At 41.1% G+C, this 19,070-nt stretch overlaps 3 protein-coding genes and 1 pseudogene across 3 annotated transcripts; 2 read left to right on the top strand and 2 right to left on the bottom strand.

The window, feature by feature from the left end:
- Nucleotides 1-408: 408 nt before the first annotated feature.
- LOC135676119 (peamaclein-like) lies at nt 409-1,799 on the top strand. The gene is made up of 2 exons (XM_065186963.1): nt 409-711; nt 783-1,799. Exons 1-2 carry the CDS (start codon nt 630-632, stop codon nt 974-976), a joined length of 276 nt encoding a protein of 91 aa, XP_065043035.1. The 5' UTR covers nt 409-629; the 3' UTR covers nt 977-1,799.
- Nucleotides 1,356-6,062, bottom strand: LOC135675459 (uncharacterized; annotated as a pseudogene).
- A 1,513-nt stretch (nt 6,063-7,575) lies between these two features.
- LOC103987522 (cyclin-A3-1-like) lies at nt 7,576-10,005 on the top strand. Its single transcript, XM_009405850.3, has 8 exons — nt 7,576-8,065; nt 8,144-8,376; nt 8,497-8,572; nt 8,661-8,737; nt 8,919-8,952; nt 9,067-9,216; nt 9,308-9,442; nt 9,548-10,005. The coding sequence occupies exons 1-8, from the start codon at nt 7,715-7,717 to the stop codon at nt 9,617-9,619; spliced, it is 1,128 nt and encodes a 375-aa protein (XP_009404125.2). The 5' UTR covers nt 7,576-7,714; the 3' UTR covers nt 9,620-10,005.
- Nucleotides 10,006-11,321: 1,316 nt separating this feature from the next.
- LOC135676117 (GDP-Man:Man(3)GlcNAc(2)-PP-Dol alpha-1,2-mannosyltransferase-like) lies at nt 11,322-16,363 on the bottom strand. The gene is made up of 7 exons (XM_065186961.1): nt 15,376-16,363; nt 14,801-15,087; nt 13,704-13,890; nt 12,607-12,675; nt 12,315-12,508; nt 11,853-11,962; nt 11,322-11,770 (listed from the first exon to the last, which is right to left on the bottom strand). Exons 1-7 carry the CDS (start codon nt 15,676-15,678, stop codon nt 11,523-11,525), a joined length of 1,398 nt encoding a protein of 465 aa, XP_065043033.1. The 5' UTR covers nt 15,679-16,363; the 3' UTR covers nt 11,322-11,522.
- Nucleotides 16,364-19,070: the final 2,707 nt, after the last annotated feature.

The raw sequence follows: 19,070 nt of genomic DNA, 5'->3' as shown, positions 1-19,070 counted from the left end.
CAACTTATCCATCAGATCAATGAGAAGAGAGAAGGAAGGTCTATATCAGAAGGCTGTTCTATATCAGAAGGCAATTGCTTTGACCAGCCACCCTATACAGAAGGCAATGAGATGAGTGAAGGGAGAGAAGATCGAGTAAGCTGTTCTATATCAGAAGGCAATTGCTTTGACCATCCACCCTATATAATTCCATTCCATCTGAAGACTTCCCATGTCAATGGTCTATGAGCTGAATGAAAGCTATCCAAATTAATGCAAGGAATGGATGAGCAAATAGTATTGAGTGCCGTCCAACTGAGCTTATCAAGATCTGCGGGTTCATCCCAGAGATGTGCAAATCCAAACAAAGTAGATTCGACGGCAAGCAAAGTCATCCACATTCTTCTCGATATCTTCCTTTCGAGAGAAGCGTGCAGCAACCGGCGATCAGTGCACCTCAATGAGGCCGCCTACCCCACTCTCCACAACAGCACTGCATCCCTCCACTTCCCCTACTGTTGTGATCCCATGATGAAGCCATTGCCTATCGGATGCCAGCTCAAACCTCATCATCTACTCCTCACCAACGACGTTTCCCACTCTCCTATAAATCACCAGACCCACCCGATCTTTCTGCACCGTGAGCAGTCATGAAGCCCCTCTACTCCATCTTAGCTCTTCTCCTCGTCCTCTTCGCCTCTTCCTGCCTCCAAGCCACCGTGGCAGGCTCAGGTAATCGCAGACAAGCCTTGTTTGCTTTGCTCTGTTCATGCCGTTGCGCTAAATCGTTTGCGTGGTTGCAGCGTTCTGCGCGTCCAAGTGCAAGGTGAGGTGCTCCAAGGCGAGCGTTCAGGACCGGTGCCTCAAGTACTGCGGGCTGTGCTGCGAGCAGTGCCGGTGCGTGCCATCGGGAACGTACGGACACAAAGATGAGTGCCCCTGTTACAGGGACAAGTACACAGGCAGTGGGAAGAGGAGGCGACCCAAGTGTCCTTGATCGAACACCTTTGCGGCATCTCCGTGTCTTTCGATACTTCTCTGCCTCTCCTCCTGCCAAAGGTATTTTGGCTATAGTGGATGGATTATGATGAGATATACGTATATACAGATATGTTGTGTGTGTGTTTATATATACATAAAAAAGAGAGTGATATGTTGTCGATATATTTCATACAAATAAATATTAAAAAAAACTTTCCACAAGTATAAAATGAAACAAAAGTTTGGAACATCGCAATGTATATATTTCTTCAGGAAAAGCTTGAATCAAATCTCAGTCAAATGGTGGAAGAAGGTCCTCAGAAAGCTGCAAAAGTTTGAACTTGGGAAGATCCACAGATGAAAAATTCCAATCAAGAGGCAGGCATTTCCAGATGGGTCGAAACAGATGAAATCTTCTTTTCACAGAACAGAATTCATAGGTTATAGTACAGAAAGATCAACTGGTGGAGAAAGCGTAGTCCAACTTACAGAATTGTGCTCTCTCACAACATAAACAGACACTGAATTATTTCAAGGACCAAAAAATTTGACGTTATCATCTCGTATCTTGTGTTTCAGCAACAGGCCGCAGAGAAAATGGTTTCATTTGCGAAAACGATCAGGGGGGGCATCGTCTACAACAATTTTTCGGCAATCTGGATAGCTTTTCGGGCTGCTCCTTTACGTATCTGATCTCCACAGACAAATATGTCCAAATTTGATCAATACATGGTATTCTATTTTTGTGAAGCTCGAAGATAATAATAGTAGCAGCAATCACTCGGATTTTTTGACAAAATGGAGCGTATTACCCGAGGTTGCCATCTTGAGATAGGTCCTGATGTATGCAACCCACCGCCACATCATTTTTGTTGGATACCTGCAGTAAGGAGATCTCATCTCTGATTTAAATCATCAGCAAGGATTCAAATGGAGTGCAAAGGTGATGCGCAGTGATATTTGGATGGAAGTGCAATCAGTAGCAAATTTTATTTGTGGATTCTCCCAGTCTTAACATTAGTAAATGATAAAGGAAAAAAACTAACATCCAGTGGTGTAGGGAAGTGATTGGATTCACAGTCATCGACAACCACCACACCAGCAGCTCCCTCCAGAATGCGTCTAGCGGTATCCTATACATTCAAATTAGGTCAATAACAATTAAATGATTAAGTGCAAATAATAAGACCTGTCATCTAACAAAGCACTCAGTTTGAGATTGCCTTGTAACAACAGCCAGCTTCAAATGCTTGTCCTTGCCAACAAATGCTATATTTGTGCATACACATTTAGTAGTTATGCATATATATACTTCTAATCCTGAAGGTATACCTAAACACATCTATTCCAGTCAGTAGGTTTGACTATGATTCATGACCAAATTGAAGAGTATTTCAAGTTAAACAACCTCCAAAATAGTGCCAAAGGAATAACTTAAAAGAGCAAGAGATTGTAATGCTCACACTATATGCATCTTTGCACTCAGATTCACACAAATCAGGAACAGTGTCGATGATGATCAGAATATGGCATATTCCTTAATGATTTAACTGGTGAGGTTACTGGTTGGACAACTTGCTAGTTTCATTGGAAGTATTTTTATGTCACTACAAAAATCAAGAATGACACTGATTATGGTCAACGTCATGGCATCCTTCCTTAAGCTCTTCGGATTAACGGTTGGAGAGCTTGCTCGTTTTACTTTCAAAAACCTTTCCTTTCCGAAACTAGGATGTATTGACCATGCATATCAACAGAGAAATAATGATTCTCTAATAATACAAATGTATGCCTTAGAGACTTGTTCAAGAAACCAATAGATCTAGAAGTCTGAGTTAGCCAGACCAGCTGCACTTCTTTACCACAACCATACTAGATAAATATGACTTGGAGGTTCACAAATTATAGTGGAATTTTCTTCACTATGTTGTCTTTCTTTCTATGCATGTTACTCCAACTGACCTCGTCAAGTGGCTTTTCGATTTGGAGGTTCACATTTTCAGCATGTGCATGCATCACAGGAACTCGTATGCAAGTTGCAGTCACTTTGACATCCATGTCATTCTGGAGAAAGGTATGCTTGGAAAATAAGGTGATCAAATATTTAATTAATACAAATCAAAGAAATTTGAGAAAAAAACTGAATAGTTATAACAATTGATATGCAATTACCCAAAATTTTCTTGTTTCCTTCGCCAATTTCATTTCCTCCTCATTATAGCCATTAGAAAAAACTGCTGCATTGTGTGAGAACAGATTCAATGCAAACTGCACAAAGTGAGACTTAGAAGCATTAAAACTTAATCATTTCTCTGATCATGTCTTCAGATCAAGGTGGCATAAAGATTTTACAAGTAGGTTGTGTGCCTTCCAAGATCTATAAAGTAACATAAGAAGAGTGTACATAAGGCTATCAGTTACAAGATGATTAGGTAAAGATTAATAAAGAAAAGAACACAAAAACACCTCATGAGTCTGCTGCATAGGATCTTCCATCACTGCAGTGCCTGCACCGCTGGCTGCCTGATAGGTGCTGACAACCATCCTGACCACCTGCAGGATGCAGAAAGTCAAGCCGAAAAATATTAGGATGCATTATTCTTCCTGATCTTCAAAGAAAGTTGTCTTAGCGATGTGAAAATGGATGCAGATTCCAATGACTGAAAGAAGTATTAAAATTTGTAAGTCTATCAAACTCAGGTAACCCTATAAGTGCTGCATATTCAAAATATTAAAGGTTCTGGTGACATTCATAAACAAACTTCAATTGAGTTTAATAACCAGCAGGAAACCTTGAAGCCATGGCAAAATCGAACCTCTTCATGTTCATAGGAAGCTTGACAAAGAAAACTGAGGAAAGATCAGCATAGTATGCCCGAAAAATAAAATATCCTTTCATGATCAGCTTATGATTAATTTCATGCATCAGGTCCATAAGATATGAAAAACCAGAAACCAATCATGCAGTCAAGATTAATTTTTTTATGTAAACTTGATTACATCATTTGTACATGCAGTCAAGATTAAATGATGTACATCTTGTTCATTTGTACAAGCAAGTGAAAGCAGAAAAATTCACTCAGAATTTATTTACAATAAAGCTCTATAAATAATCAGGCGAACAGTATGTACAGAGACGACCATTCATCGCTTGTACACTAGCTTTCATAAGAGCACTGAAATTTAGCTAGTGAATTATCTTTACCCATATACAATTATATATCCACCACATGCAGGGTTTAACCACTTACAACTTACGGTAAGACCTAAACATGGACCAATAATTATAATTTCTATCATGAATATTTTGTAATAGATCTAGGGCACATGCGTTAGTGTTCACCCCATAAGAACATCGAGTCTATGTCAAAAGGAGATCAAAATCTTTAAGCGCCTAATGTTTAAGAAGAATAGTCAACTTTTGAATGCATAATATAAGTATTAAAAAATGAATTTGTATATGAACTGATCACATATTGTGCTTCCAAATTCTAGTGCACCATAATTACATTACGTTAAAGTCTATATTCAAAATAAACCAACTATGAATAAATAAAAACAATGTTGTCATTTGTAACACTTTGATTAGTCTCACACCGAAAGCGGGCAAGACCAAGATTGACTTAAGGGTCTGATGAGTGTTGATAGGCTAGTTATCCCATTAGGCCAGGCCCTGACAATTTGTATCAAAACTATCTTAAAATTGAGATATGGTAAAGGAGCTCGAGTTAGAGGACTCGTCATGGCGTGGAGTCACCACTAGATTATGACTCGCATACACCATGCTAAGGTTTGGTATGGGCTATGTTGGGTCTTGATAAGGATGTCAAGTCCTTAATTGGAGGAGATCGAAAGTAGATAATATCAAGATTTGACTTATAAGAGTATGATACGTGTACTATTATTAATTTAAGTCTAAGCATTTTGGGCAATGCTTTGGGAACCAAACGATGATGGGTGTACTACCTATTAACCTACATCTACGTCTAAGCATTATGAGCAATAGTTGGGAGCCTAACGAAATTGATAAGCCGGTTATCCCGGGTCGTGACACCATTCCTATAAATCCTTGTTATTTGTTCCATCAAGGTAGATATCCATTCAATCAGGATATACAAATAATTAGCATCTTATAATTCCCATTTCTGATGTTGATTATGAGCAAAGATAAATGTGGCTTGCTAGTTCATAGCTAAGACCACAAAGAATGAACAAGATACAAACGAATGGAAGACGAAGCATGAACGGCAGCGAAAAAGCCACACCAAGATTAGATTTTGATGAAGAGTGATAACCTTCGCATGGCGATGGAGGGGCGTAGCAGCCATCAAACAGACAATGGTGGAGCAATTAGGATTCGCAAAGAGCGCCCCCCTTCCCCGATCTCCCTTGTAGCTTTATATGGGCCATGGCCTCCGGGTTCACCTCCGGGATCACAAGCGGCACCTCGGGGACCATCCATCCGAAACGCCGAACTATTGTCCACCACGATCGATCCCCGCTCGACCGCCATCAGGCCGAGCTCCTTGCTGATCGACCAGCCGGCGCTGAACAGGGAGATGTCGATCCCGTCGAAGCTCTCCGGACCGAGCTCCTCCACGGTATACTCGCGGTCCTCGAAGGTGAGGCGCTTCCCGGCGGACCGGCGGCTGGCGAGCAGGCGGATGTTCCGGTAGGGGAAGTCGCGGTCGGAAAAGACCCGGAGGAACTCCTGGCCGACGGTGCCTGTCACGCCCACCACCGCCACAGAGGGTCCATCCTCCCGGAGGCCCATGTGGACGGTGGTGGTGACCGGGGGAATGCGGACTCGGCTTCTGCTAGGCTTGGCGAAAGGAAGCGAGAGGGAAGGGGGAGGAGAACGGGGAGAAGAGGTGGTGGCGTTCAGCGGAGGCCGTTGCCTGCACTGTGGCTCGTTCGGGGCGGCGGGTTCGGCAGCGCAGACGGAGAGATGGAGGTGGAGGTAACTGCACCACGCGTTGAAGGTTTCCGGTCACTTCGGTCTCGGGGAAACGCGGCCTGCAGATACCGTGAAGAACTGACAACCGATAACGCCGTGAGTTAGGCCGGTGAGCATTAAACCAAATCCAACGTACCTGATTCATTATATATATATATATATATATATATATATATATATATATATATATATATATATATATATATATATATATATATATATATATATATATATAATATGGGATAACTCACTCATTAATGTTAATAAACTTAAACCATCATTCCAAAATATCTAAGTTCAAATTAACAATAATATATTCATCACTCTCTCATAAATCAATATTATTTTTTTATCCATCCTAATATGAGAATAAATTAAGATATTACATCCTTATAAAAGAAAGTAGACTTTCTCATTCAATTTAAGAGAGACTATCAAGATATGAACTTACTATATCCAAAAATAAATAAATAAATCTTTAATCAATAAAATAATATGATTATATATAATATTGCTTTCATAATAAGTTTGATCATAATCTTATCTTCGAAGAGTCATAAAATCAATATGGGATGAATTTATGATTATTCCTCGTGCAAACTAGTAAGCGAGATAACTCGATGGATACATATATCAATCTTTGGTTGATGAGTTTAATTTTGTAGAGTTAATAGCAATCCGATCTAATTAGATAATTGACTCATTAATTTTGTTAAATCTAAATCACTAGTTTAAAATATTTAAACATAAATTATTATATCTTTATAAGTTAATATAAATTTTTGTTACTTTCAATATCGCACTAACGCACTAAAGCAAAGTGTTACGATATCGTCTCATTTAATGGCTTGATAGTATTATTAGGACTAGACTTGGCTTAAAATATGAACTTAGCATATTGCTCATAATGCTTAATCATTGATGATTATATATGATGACATTAACTAACTCCTAGCTTGTGGCTCAATACTTACTAAATCGATTCTATTACAATTATCATATGATAATTGATCAACTTTATTAAGTATAAACTATTAGATTAAGAACAAAAATTAAATATGATTTAATCATAGTATACCTAAAATCCGTATATAAAATGTTACTGTTTAAATGCTCATACGATAAATTTATATATAAAACATTAGAGTGATGATGTATCTATCATACGTATTTATCAAAAAATCAAAATCTTATTCGATATTTTTTTACTTATTAATATTTATAAAGAATTATCCTCACGCTACAGCTGTTGAGTAGCGAGACAATCTTGCCCACACGTCAATAGTAGGATGAATCCATCCTTACTTCCGGTGTGAGAACATGGCCAGGGTCGTGAACCAATCAACGGGTGTGGCGCGGACCGATGTCAATCCGATTGGACCGGGTTCAATCAATCGAGCTCCTTCAACGGTCCATAACCCGAGACGTAACGCCGTTTGCAAAGACAGGACCCTGGTCACGTGCGACGGCCGCCACTTGAGATGCCGAAAGCGGTTCGAGGGACCGATCCCGCCGCGAGCCGCTCCCAAATTTTCCCGTCTCCCCCAAACCCTCGATTCGAACTTTCGAATACGATACGAATCCCCGCGAACCGCCGACCCCTCCCTCCTCCGGTTCCCCCTTCTCTTTCTTATTTTCGGGAATCGCTTCAAAAAATGGCGGACTTCCTTCCTCCCGTCGCACTTCCACTCGTCACCTCCTATATACAAGAACCCCCAACCCCTTCTCTCCGCCTCTCACCCCCCTCCATCCCAAACCTACAGCCAGGCATAGAGAGAGCGAGAGGGGTCGGGATCCATGGCGGATAAGGAGAACTGCGCCCCTCGCCTCACCCGCGCGGCCGCCAAAAGGGCCGCCTCCGCCCAAGTCCCCAGTCCCCCCGCCGAGCCGCCGGCCAAGAGGAAGCGCGTGGCCCTCAGCGAGCTCCCCACCCTCTCCAATGTCGTCACCCTCGCCACGGCGGACCCCTCCACCCCTCCCCCTTCTAAGCTTAAATCGAAGCCCAGGAAGAAGGTGGAGGAGTCGGATGACCGGGAACTTGCTCGGGTTGAAGTTGCTACCTCGTCGGATGGTGGCTCCGACGTTGATGATCCGCAGATGTGTGCGCATTATGCGTCTGATATCTATCAGTACCTCAGATCAATGGAGGTTTGTCTTCGATTAGGGGTTTTTGGGGGGTAAAGATGTGGCCTTTTGGTTATGGTGTTTCTTTCGTGGGGTCTTTAGGTGGAGGCAAAGCGGAGGCCTTTGGCGAAGTACATGGAGACGGTTCAGAGCGATGTCACCGCCAATATGAGGAGCATTCTTGTGGATTGGCTGGTCGAGGTGGCGGAAGAATACAAGCTGGTCTCTGATACCCTACACCTCACCATCTCGTACATTGATCGGTTCCTTTCGTTCAATGCGATCAACAGACAACGGCTGCAGCTCCTGGGGGTGTCCTCCATGCTCATTGCTTCGTACGTTCTGATGCGCTTTTCTTTGGTGAAATGATGAGCTCTGTTATTCCCTCCATTGTGTTTGGGGTTGCATTTGATTACTTCTGATTAAAGTTCTTGGCTTGGCATCAACCAATGCAGGAAATATGAAGAGATTAGCCCACCTAATGTGGAAGATTTCTGTTATATCACGGATAATACGTACACAAAGCAAGAGGTAGCTTTTGTTCATCTCTTCTTCGATCTGTTCCTTCAATCGAAGCATATTGATGACTATCTGCCCCCTTCTTACCTTTGTCCATTAGGTGGTGAAAATGGAGAGTGACATCCTAAAGTTTCTGAAGTTTGAGATGGGCAATCCCACCATCAAGACTTTCCTGAGGTATGGTATCTTGCGCCCCTTCTGATGCCCACTTAGCACGAAACTTTTCATTACATCACCCCATGACAGTCCCAAACAAAATGGTGATTGTAAAGAACGAGACTTGTCATGTGACATTGTACAGTGTAATCATATGGTGATTGATTACTCCCTAATTAAAGCTACTATTTCATTATTGTAGGCGATTCATACAGGCAGGTCAAGAAGATGGCAAAGTGAGTGTTTGTTCTTCTTTCATGCAATTGTTTTCTTCTTTCCCCCTTTGATTATTCAGTACTGAAGTGTGGAATTATAGCTTCATTGCTCATGGTTTGCTTGACTTGATACAGTACTCAAATCTGCAATTTGAGTTCTTGGGAAGCTACCTTGCGGAGTTGAGTTTGCTGGACTATGGCTGTGTTCAGTTTTTGCCATCAGTAGTTGCAGCTTCTGCTGTTTTTGTTGCTAGATTCACACTTGATCCAAAAAGCAATCCTTGGGTAAGTCATTTTTACTTGAGAATATTGGTTTGTAAGCATATTATTGTACGCTTATCTTTGAGATGTTAATCATTCCTTTACTTCTTTGCAGAACAAAAGATTGAAAGAGTGTACTGGTTACAATGTGTCTGATCTGAAGGAGTGCATTCATGCCATACTTGACTTACAGTTGAACAAAAAAGCATCCACCTTGTTGTCCATCAGAGATAAATACAAGCAGCACAGGGTAAATTTATCTTTCGTACCAGAGAATTTTTTTTGTATAGATATTAGTATGACAATCTTTGTCCTTGTTGCATCTATCTGAACTTTGCCTTCTTCATTTTGACAGTTCAAGTGTGTGCCATCCTTGGTTCCTCCCACTGAGATTCCTGCAATCTACTTCAATGATCCCAAGTTGTAGTTTTCTGGGAAGAGTCATCGTGACTTTGTGGTAAATGAGATCCCTCCCTTGAATGTGAAGGAACATGAGACTTCAATCTGGCTTCTCCTAAGGATAACTCTGAAGCGCTCTGGATGTATCTAATGTCTTAATCAAAACATTGTGGACCTGATGCTCAAGAAGGCATCCAAACTTGCTGACTGCAGTTTTGCTGATGAAGAATACATGCTTTTTTGGAGGTAGGAAGAACAGACTTATGCTCAAGTTTTACCATGTAGGAACATAGGAAATACTGTGTATTCTGGTTCTCACATGATGACTTTGAAGACATGTAAGGTGCATATGGGTTGCTCATTTTGTTCAGGTGGAGCATATGAAGTTTGAGAATTTGCAATTAATATCAAAAATATTTTGATTATGTCCTTGTGTGTGTGTGTGTGTGTATGTATATATGTATGTGTATATATGTGTGTGTGTGTGTGTGTGTGTGTATTCTCATTGGCCTGGATCTCTCTTATCATTTTGTCATGTGAGGTATATATTTAGTTGCTTTGCTTGAAGGTTGATTTCACAAAATAAGTGAGTAAAAAATCACTGTAAGCCCTGTTATGTTATCTGGTTGCTTATGGCTTTATGGTTGTAGTTGATGGTGATTGATTCCTATAGGTAAGAATCTGTGAACATCCAGCTCTTGGTTGATCTATTAGAATGGCTTGTCTACAGTGTGGCCTCAAAATGAGGGTACATCTTATTAAGGACAATCATCTGATAGGGTCAGCAGGTACAATTACAGACAAAGGAACCATAGTTTCCTCACTTATTTCACAAAATAAGTGAGGAAACCATGATCTTGTATATCTAAAAGCATTTCATCTTTTGTAAGTTTAGTGTCCTTGAAAGCCATGGCATCACAGGTAGTAGTTTCTTCCCTAGTATTCACCACTGCTAATTTGGATGTCCTTGACGCACTAAATGTGCAATCAAATATATATCATGTATGAAACCATAGAACATTCAATATGAGCATCATTGTCAAGAGATTTTGCATTTATAATGAAATTGTTTTAACCATCAGATGATGCTATCAAGAACATAAACGTATAACTCCTGCTCCTATCTCATTCTCTAAGTTAGCTTTTAGATCTCATTGACAGTGGTAATTAACTTGATATTGTAGGTGGTGTCTGGTTAATTATAGATGATTTCCCAGGCTCAAAAAGTTTGTATTTGAAAGGAGTCAACAATAAGTTTTATGAAAGGAGTAAAAAGTTCTGCTTCCTAATGAAAATATCACATCAACACCAAATTCCAATGAAAGTATTCTCCAAATATAGAATATTCTTGCTAACCTCAGATACCTTCCCATCAAATATATTTAAATTTGAACATTAAGGGATCTCGTCAAAAATACCCTCGATGCTAGTCTCGCACGTCCAAATCACTCGAGCTGAGACCACAAGAACCAAAATCAGAAGATTGAAATCGGGTCTGTAGATGCAAAAATGACATGACTGGAATAAGACTGCCTGCTGAAGAAGAGATGATATGGATGTGAAGTCTGCAATAATTCCAACAAGCTACATCAAAAAACCAGAATACCTGAAAGAACACAGGATTGTCAACATGCAGCTGCTATTTTGCTTCAGGCAAATTATACTACATCAACTGCAGCTGAAGCACAAAAGACTTGAGAAGAACAGAACTGTTGCTTTTATCCTCTGTGTAACTTCCAATTGCTAAGAATGTTTAACTAATAGTCATGGCAATTACAATGTTTAACTATGAAGTTACAGGATTTGTCAAAAGAAAAGAAAACTTATCATATGTAACATAATTATCATATGTGGACCATGACACAATTTGAAGACACCTCTCTTATGGGAAAGAAAACCAAGTAAAAACACACAAGCCAATCGGTCTGAGTTCATGAAGAAGCTTTGGGTGCTAGGATAGGCTGAACTGCAGCCTCAAAGTCCTCAAAGAACTTTTGCTCTGAGAACCTTTGAGCTCGCTTTCTAGCAGCTGCGGCTATTGCAAGCCTTTCTGGCTCTGGCATCTTAAGTACCTTGAGAATAGCTTCAGCGTATTCCTCTTTGCTTGAAGCTAGAAAACCTGTTCGATGTCCGCCTTCATTTAACACTATATCCATCTTGGGACCTGCTGAATTATGGGCTGAATGGGAAGCACAATATTGTCAGTGGAACACACACCTTGCTCTGGGTAAACAGTATGATGAGAGCTTATATGCACTAACCAATTGGTATCACACCGGCTGCCATGTACTCTACAATGCTAATTCCAAAATGCTCATCTATCATGGAGTGGAGTCCTGCAACAGCACCTCCCAGAAGCTGGACTAGGTCCCTGTTTCAGTAAACAGCTCAAAGATACCTTGTGTCAATATGTCAAACAATAAATGAAATTATAATTTATGCACCAAAGATAGCATTAAGGCAATGCACTTAAGAGCATTAAGAAAATGTATTTCACATTCCTCTCAAAAGGGACTAAACATAAAAGTGCAGGCGTAAGCATTCAAAGTATAGTAACACAAAGAGCATAGACTGTTAATAAAATATAGTACAAACAAATCTAGAGACTAAAAAGAGAATCAAAAACTTGAGATTGCCTAGCAACTAGGAATGATCAATAGTGCATGCCAAATACCATGTTCTGAAAAGAAATGAATTTAAACAAGCAGTGATGCAAATCAAACCTATACATAACATCCCTGTGGAACTCCACATAGTCATCAATACTTAGTTCCTTGGATCTGTGTTTGAGCTTCTGCAATCTTTCTTCATCCTGCTTATTTCGACAACTACCCACAAATAGGAGCTTTGGTCTAGGCAAGTCCTGGTCCAATCTTCTAACAGCAAGTGCAAATGCCTCCAGCTGAAGGCCATGGGCCTTCACAAAAGAACCAAGTTGTACAAGTAATATTTCAGTATCAACCAATCATATGACTACTTGATGCATGCAAGTGATGAGAGCATTTACAAAATTACCTTCTCCGGGCGAAATTGGGCAACAGATATAATCACAGGACTTCTAACTGGCCTTTCCAGTGGAAGCAACTGCTTGGACATTCAGGAGATTTTGTCATCAATGAGAGTAAAATGAATCTCTGCCAGTGAATGACTTTGTGAAGCTAGAAGATGGAAATAACTTGCTTGACATGCCCAAATTGCTAATTTTTTTTTAAACAATTGCAGGTAACAAGACACATTTAGTTAAAAGGTGAAACATGAAAATTTTCAAACATCCAAAGTTCACACAAAATTAGGCTGTGATGCATTTGACACTGGATTATTGTTCTTTGGCTCAACATAACTGTGCAGAGTAAATTCACGATATATAAATGCTTGTTTTTCCCCTTAATTTTGATTAATGTCTAGTTTTAGGAAGTTAGAAAGAGTTTCCTGGTTACACAATCTTAAACTGCAGAATGATGTTGGTCTTTCAATGTGTCACCTAGTTTTTTTGGTTTTAGGTTCCTTTCATGTCAAATTGCTTTGGCCAGAAATCCACACCAACCGATTGAAAACTTTTGTCAAATCCCCAAGGAGACTTTTGAAGTTCAATTGGGATATAATATGTCAATCACATATTGAGGAGGAAGAACTATAATATGAATTCCACAGGAGTAAGAAAGATTTATTAGAATATCACTCCCCACTAATGTATTCTAGATTGGCATGCTTAAATGTCAATCACTTAAGACATGATTGCCACACACAATAGTTGAATCTTCACCGAAAAGGGCATACCAAATGCAGGAGGCTCCGGCCAATGCGCGGTCTGAGAAGGGTCAATGTACGCAGCCTTACCTTTAAATATTTAAATAAGTTGTTCCCATGACAATAGTTGAATCTTCACTATCACTACAAAATTTACCATGATATAAGGATCTTAGTGACTAAATTATCTATTACTTGTTCATTTACGTTCTTACCTATAAACTTCAATGAACAAAAAAAAAGTTTTGCAACAGAAAAACTTGATAAGTCAAACTTATACTGGCATTAGAAGATCCAGAAGTTAAAAGATAACAGAGGATTAGAGAAGCTTGGAAAAAATAAGCAGAACCTGAGAAATTATATACCTGAAGAGATGAAGTATCACAGGGAGGGTATACTCTCTTAATGCGTCGAGGAATTTTCCACAGACTCTCTATATGTGATCTGGTCCATGAGGAGTTCACCATTGCAAGATGTGCAGAAGATCCCACCAACCCATACAACCAACTGAATAATGTATAGTACACAACCTTACACCGGGATAGCAGCATGCTGCCTCACAAGCAAAAAAAAAAAAAGATGATTAGTTGCATCAAAGGAAAAAAAAATTGCTGCTCAAACCATTTCTTAGAGAACCCTGTAAATTATATATTAAAATTTTTAGATTAGTACCCACATGATCCTTTGGACACAACTAATTCTTGTTTTCCACTCCCGTGGATGAGGTCATAATATTGATACTCATGTTTCAAAGGATCATGTGGGTACTAATCTAAAAATTTTAATATATAATTTACAGGATCTTGTGAGTACTGCCACCTAAAGACTAGGAAAGTTTTTATATAATGGACACAACTAATTCTTGTTTTCCACTCCCGTGGATGAGGTCATAATATTGATACTCATGTTTCGTTGTATAAAAACTTTCCTAGTCTTTAGGTGGCAGTAATGGATGCAAACACATGACCTGCTTACATCACAAAATAATTACTGGGGAAAAGCATGATATGGAGTAAAAGAAACAAATGACCAAGTTCTTCATAACATGCTCATAGTTGCTAAAAATACTCTCAATGCTGTTAAATAAATCATGTCATTTCATCATGCAGTTCCTAGACAATAATCGTAGTGGATAAACTGGAACTTGTGCATCCAGATTCAGTGCTGAAAGTGTGGGCATCAACAAAAGATCTTTGGGATCATTAAGCATCATTACCAAAAACAACAACTTGCAAATGAAATTGTAGGATGATACTTTTTGTAAACCAACATAAGCTTACAATTAGCATAGGACACCAAATGCACAGATATGGTTAATACTAGCTCATGAACAAGATCAAGGACAATGTTCTAAGATGAACTAATTCTTATATACAACTACAACTTATAAAAATTAAAGATATAGGACGCGACTTCATCAACTATCAACTCAAGATACTACATGGCTCATATGCAAAAATACCTGCTGGCAATTAGAGCATCATTATTATACATTGAGCTTTGCTGGAGAACACGAGAAACCATATCCGAACTGATGGTTGGATAATGAGTATAGCAAATAACTTTACACCCAAAAATCCGAGCAAGCGGGTATGTAAAAGCATAGCCACTAGTATCAAAATAGAACTGAGGCGTGAATTTGCGGAGAGCTTCCCATGAAAGATACACTGAACCAAGACTTTGTCCAATCATAGTAAAATGAGGATATGTGTGTTCTTCAATCCACTTCCTTCTATACAAACGGACAACCTAAAAGTGCAGATTGGGGATTTAATAAAAAAGATGTAATTAACCTTTAATGAGAAAAACAAAAACCAGCTAAAGTTACACAGAATTGACCTTTCCTTCTTATGAAATCTAGACCAGGAATTTTAAGCACTTGAAAAGCAACTTATGTAACGACAACAACTACTATGAATTCACTATATTTTTTAATTTCATTGCTCGAAAGTAAAAGCACTAAGCAGCACAACATCCTGACCAATTTCACAACATAAGATACTAGTCATGCTGTCATAAAGAGGGAACAGGGGCTACCTGAGGGGGGCGAAGCAGCTTGACACCGAACCGATCGAGGGCGCGGGCGGACAGGCTCTGAGGGGAGGCGTCGTCACCAGTGAAGACGGCGCAGTCGAGATCGGGGTTCTCCTCCTGCACGGCCTTGACGGCGCACCACAGGACCCTCTCCCCGCCGCCGCCGTCAATGGTGTAGGGATGGAAGAAACCCGCCGCCCTCCGCCTCCCCCGTCGTCCCGAGATCACCGCTGCGGCGGCGGAGAAGACCAATAGGGACAGAAGGGAAGAGGTTAAGGTCGACAACAGGAATGCCCAAAGCGACATTTTGGTCGCGCTTCGACACACTTCGCGGCTGGATTTGGGTTCTTGTATACGTCAACCAGTGATTTAAAAAGCGCTAGGCGCCAAAAGGCGCCAAGGTCCACAAACGCCCGAGGCGCTAGGCGCTCGCCCAGGCGCTCGCCCGAGCGAAGCGAGGCGCTAAAATATAAAAATATATAATATAATTAATAATTTCAAATAAATAAAAATTAACAACATTAAAATCAAAATAATATATTATTAATCTATTAACAAAAAATTAATCATCGAGGAAGCAGCGGCGAGCGGCGGCAGCAACAGCGGCGAGCGGCGGCAACAGCAGCGGCGAGCGACGGCAGCGACAGCGGGAAAGGGAAAGGGAGCGGAAGGCACGAGCAGCGAGAGGGCTCGCGGGAGGCGCGAGCAGCGGGAGGGCTCGAGGGAGGCGCGAGCAGCGGGAAGGCTTGCGGGAGGGCTCGCAGGAGGCGCGAGCAGCGAGAGGGCTCGCGGGAGGCGCGAGCAGCGAGAGGGCTCGCGGGAGGCGCGAGCAGCGGGAGGGCTCGAGAGAGGCGCGAGCAACGGGAAGGCTCGCGGGAGGCGCGAGCAGCGACAGCGGCGAGCAGCGGTAGCGGGAGCAGGAGCGACGAGCAGCGAGATCGCGATCGGGATCGGGATCGGCAGCGGTAGCGGCGGCAGGTTAGGGTTGGGTAAGGGTTAGGGTTGGGGGTATATCGGTTTAGTTGGTTCGATTGAACCAACTAACAACCGAACCAGACCTAAAAATCTGGTTCGGTCGCCTGGTTTAACCCAGGCGCTCGCCCGAAGCGCCCGACGCCTGGGCTCGGGCGAGCGCCTAGGCGACGCCTCTTTGAAGTGAGACGCCTGGACATGAAGCGAGGCGCTCGGGCCTCGCCTCGCCTCGCCCGAGCGCCTAGGCGAGCGCCCGAGCGCCTATTGAAATTACTGATGTCAACCGGTCACGTAGCTCGTGACCGGTTACAGCCGGTGACCCACCCCATTGGTTGTGTTGTCGAACTAATAGCCTAGGCGAGCGCCCGAGCACCTCTTGACAAACCAGGCCATTTCTGGAAAAAGGTGAAACAACATATTATATATATAGCTGGAATTGCACCTATCAGGCGGCCATATTAATCAAAACATGGCCTTCACAAGTTCACAATTTGATAAATCTATCAAAGCCAAATGAATGATGGTAGAGATCAACATTCTATAAAGCAGATATATTTTATATGTTGTGTTGTCGTGAGATATGTTGTATCTTTTGATTCTTTTCTTGGCTTATTTCAAATCTCATTTCTAATTCAAGCTTTTTAATCCCGTCATTGTTGTGTCCTAAATAACATTGGTTTCCCCTTGCAAGGTCTCTAGGTCTATCGGAGACATCTACCTAAAGAAAGTGTACCCATATGTTGTGAATAACCAATGATCAGCTTTTAAGTATTTGCTAAATGTGTAATTTTATATGTTGTGTTGTCGTGAGATCTGTTGTATCTTTGCTTAGCTTATTTCAAACCTCATTTCTAATCTTTTTAATCCCGTCATTGTTGTGTACTAAATAACATTGGTTTCCCCTTGTAAGGTCTCGAGGTCTATCGGAGACATCTACCTAAAGAAACCTGAGTTCAGTAGGGATCCGCTATTCCATCAATTTGTTTCTCCAGTTCCGTTGAAGAGACCTGTCATCACTGCAGAGCCATCGATTCGGGTCCGAAAGCTTATGCCACATGACTTATTCTTGATATTCGCATCAGACGGACTCTGGGAGCAGTTAAGTGATGAAGCTGCTGTCGAGATAGTATTCAAGAACCCAAGAGCGGTGAGCTCCCTGGGCTCACTTTTGCCTTTCTAACATGCATGTCGTGCTTCTGACGGTAATCTAAGTCAATTCTTCACTGGCTCATGCAGGGAATAGCCAAGCGATTGGTCCGGGCTGCTCTTAATGAGGCTGCAAGAAAGAGGGAGATGAGATATGATGATATAAAACGGATTGGAAAGGGAATAAGGCGCGCCACTTCCACGACGACATCACCGTAATAGTGATTTTTCTTGATCAGAACCATCAAGGCGTTCATTCAAAGATCAAAGGTAGCATATATGACTGCACTACGGCACCTGTTGACATCTTCTCCTTGAATGCGGATGAACCAGGCGACCCTGTCCGACGAGTCGAATAGATACTATTCTGAGGTTTTCTGGTACAACTGCAGCGTACATCAATTTCACCGATGATCTAACAGTAGTTGAATAAGATGGGATTTTGAATAAAAGGTCAATGGGGATGGTGTACATAGAAGAAGTCAAGACGGCCTTGACAAAATTTTGCCGCGCATCTATGCCCTGTTCTCTTCTGTTTCTCCGTCGTTTTCTTGAAAGATTGTACATTGAATTGGTCGTTTCAAAGATGCTACTAACTATCTTCGACTATATTGTTGAGTGCTTCTTATGCATATCTTCTGTGTTAATTAATATTCGACTTAACCACCATTTTAATTATTATTTTTTACCTATGGAAAATGTCACTACAAATGTTGGAATCTAAAACTAACGTCTCCGGAAGATCCAAATGTTCTGAAATATTTGTGGTATGATATTTTTCACATATTTTTCAAAAGAAGTTCATTTTTTTTTCACATTGTATATTTCATGAAACATCAGTCGTTTTCAGATATATAAAATCAGCAACAAAGTTTCGTAGATACGATTTCTAATCCAATAAAATTCAGGGTAAACCCTTTTTAATGATAAAACGAATAAAAGAGAAAAAGAAACTTGGATATGATCGAAGGAAAGAAGCATATTACCTTCTTCGAAAGAAGGCATAGGAAAGATGATGGCCTCATAAATGCCGTAATTTCGATCGTACGGTGTCATCCAAACTTATCCATCAGAGCAATGAGAAGAGAGAAGGAAGGTCTACTGATGAGTGAAGAAGGGAGAGAAGATCGAGTAAACTGTTCTATATCATAAGGCAATTGCTTTGACCATCCACCCTATATAATTCCATTCCATCTGAAGACTTCCCATGTCAATGGTCTATGAGCCGAATGAAAGCTATCCAAATTAACGCAAGGAATGGATGAGCAAATAGTACGAGTGCCGTCCAACTGAGCTTATCAAGATCTGCGGGTTCATCCCAGAGATGTGCAAATCCAAACAAAGTAGATTCGAAGGCAAGCAAAGTCATCCACATTCTTCTTGATATCTTCCTTTCGAGAGAAGCGTGCAGCAACCGGCGATCAGTGCACCTCAATGAGGCCGCCTACCCCACTCTCCACAACAGCACTGCATCCCTCCACTTCCCCTACTGTTGTTGTGATCCCATGATGAAGCCATTGCCGATCGGATGCCAGCTCAAACCTCATCATCTACTCCTCACCGACGACGTTTCCCACTCT

The sequence above is a fragment of the Musa acuminata genome, chromosome BXJ1-6, assembly GCF_036884655.1.
Source record: "Musa acuminata AAA Group cultivar baxijiao chromosome BXJ1-6, Cavendish_Baxijiao_AAA, whole genome shotgun sequence".
NCBI classification, from domain to species: domain Eukaryota; kingdom Viridiplantae; phylum Streptophyta; class Magnoliopsida; order Zingiberales; family Musaceae; genus Musa; species Musa acuminata.
Note: the sequence above shows the minus strand (reverse complement) of the source record. Positions and strands in the feature narration are given on the sequence as shown.

Coding starts and splice junctions, on each gene's coding strand:
- LOC135676119 (XM_065186963.1), top strand. CDS start 630: ATGAAGCCCCTCTACTCCATCTTAGCTCTTCTCCTCGTCCTCTTCGCC. Junction 712..782: donor AGCCACCGTGGCAGGCTCAG/GTAATCGCAGAC, acceptor GCGTGGTTGCAG/CGTTCTGCGCGTCCAAGTGC.
- LOC103987522 (XM_009405850.3), top strand. CDS start 7,715: ATGGCGGATAAGGAGAACTGCGCCCCTCGCCTCACCCGCGCGGCCGCC. Junction 8,573..8,660: donor ATACGTACACAAAGCAAGAG/GTAGCTTTTGTT, acceptor TTTGTCCATTAG/GTGGTGAAAATGGAGAGTGA. Junction 9,217..9,307: donor ATCCAAAAAGCAATCCTTGG/GTAAGTCATTTT, acceptor ACTTCTTTGCAG/AACAAAAGATTGAAAGAGTG.
- LOC135676117 (XM_065186961.1), bottom strand. CDS start 15,678: ATGTCGCTTTGGGCATTCCTGTTGTCGACCTTAACCTCTTCCCTTCTG. Junction 15,088..15,375: donor AGCTGCTTCGCCCCCCTCAG/GTAGCCCCTGTT, acceptor CTGCACTTTTAG/GTTGTCCGTTTGTATAGAAG. Junction 11,771..11,852: donor AGCCGGTGTGATACCAATTG/GTTAGTGCATAT, acceptor CTTCCCATTCAG/CCCATAATTCAGCAGGTCCC.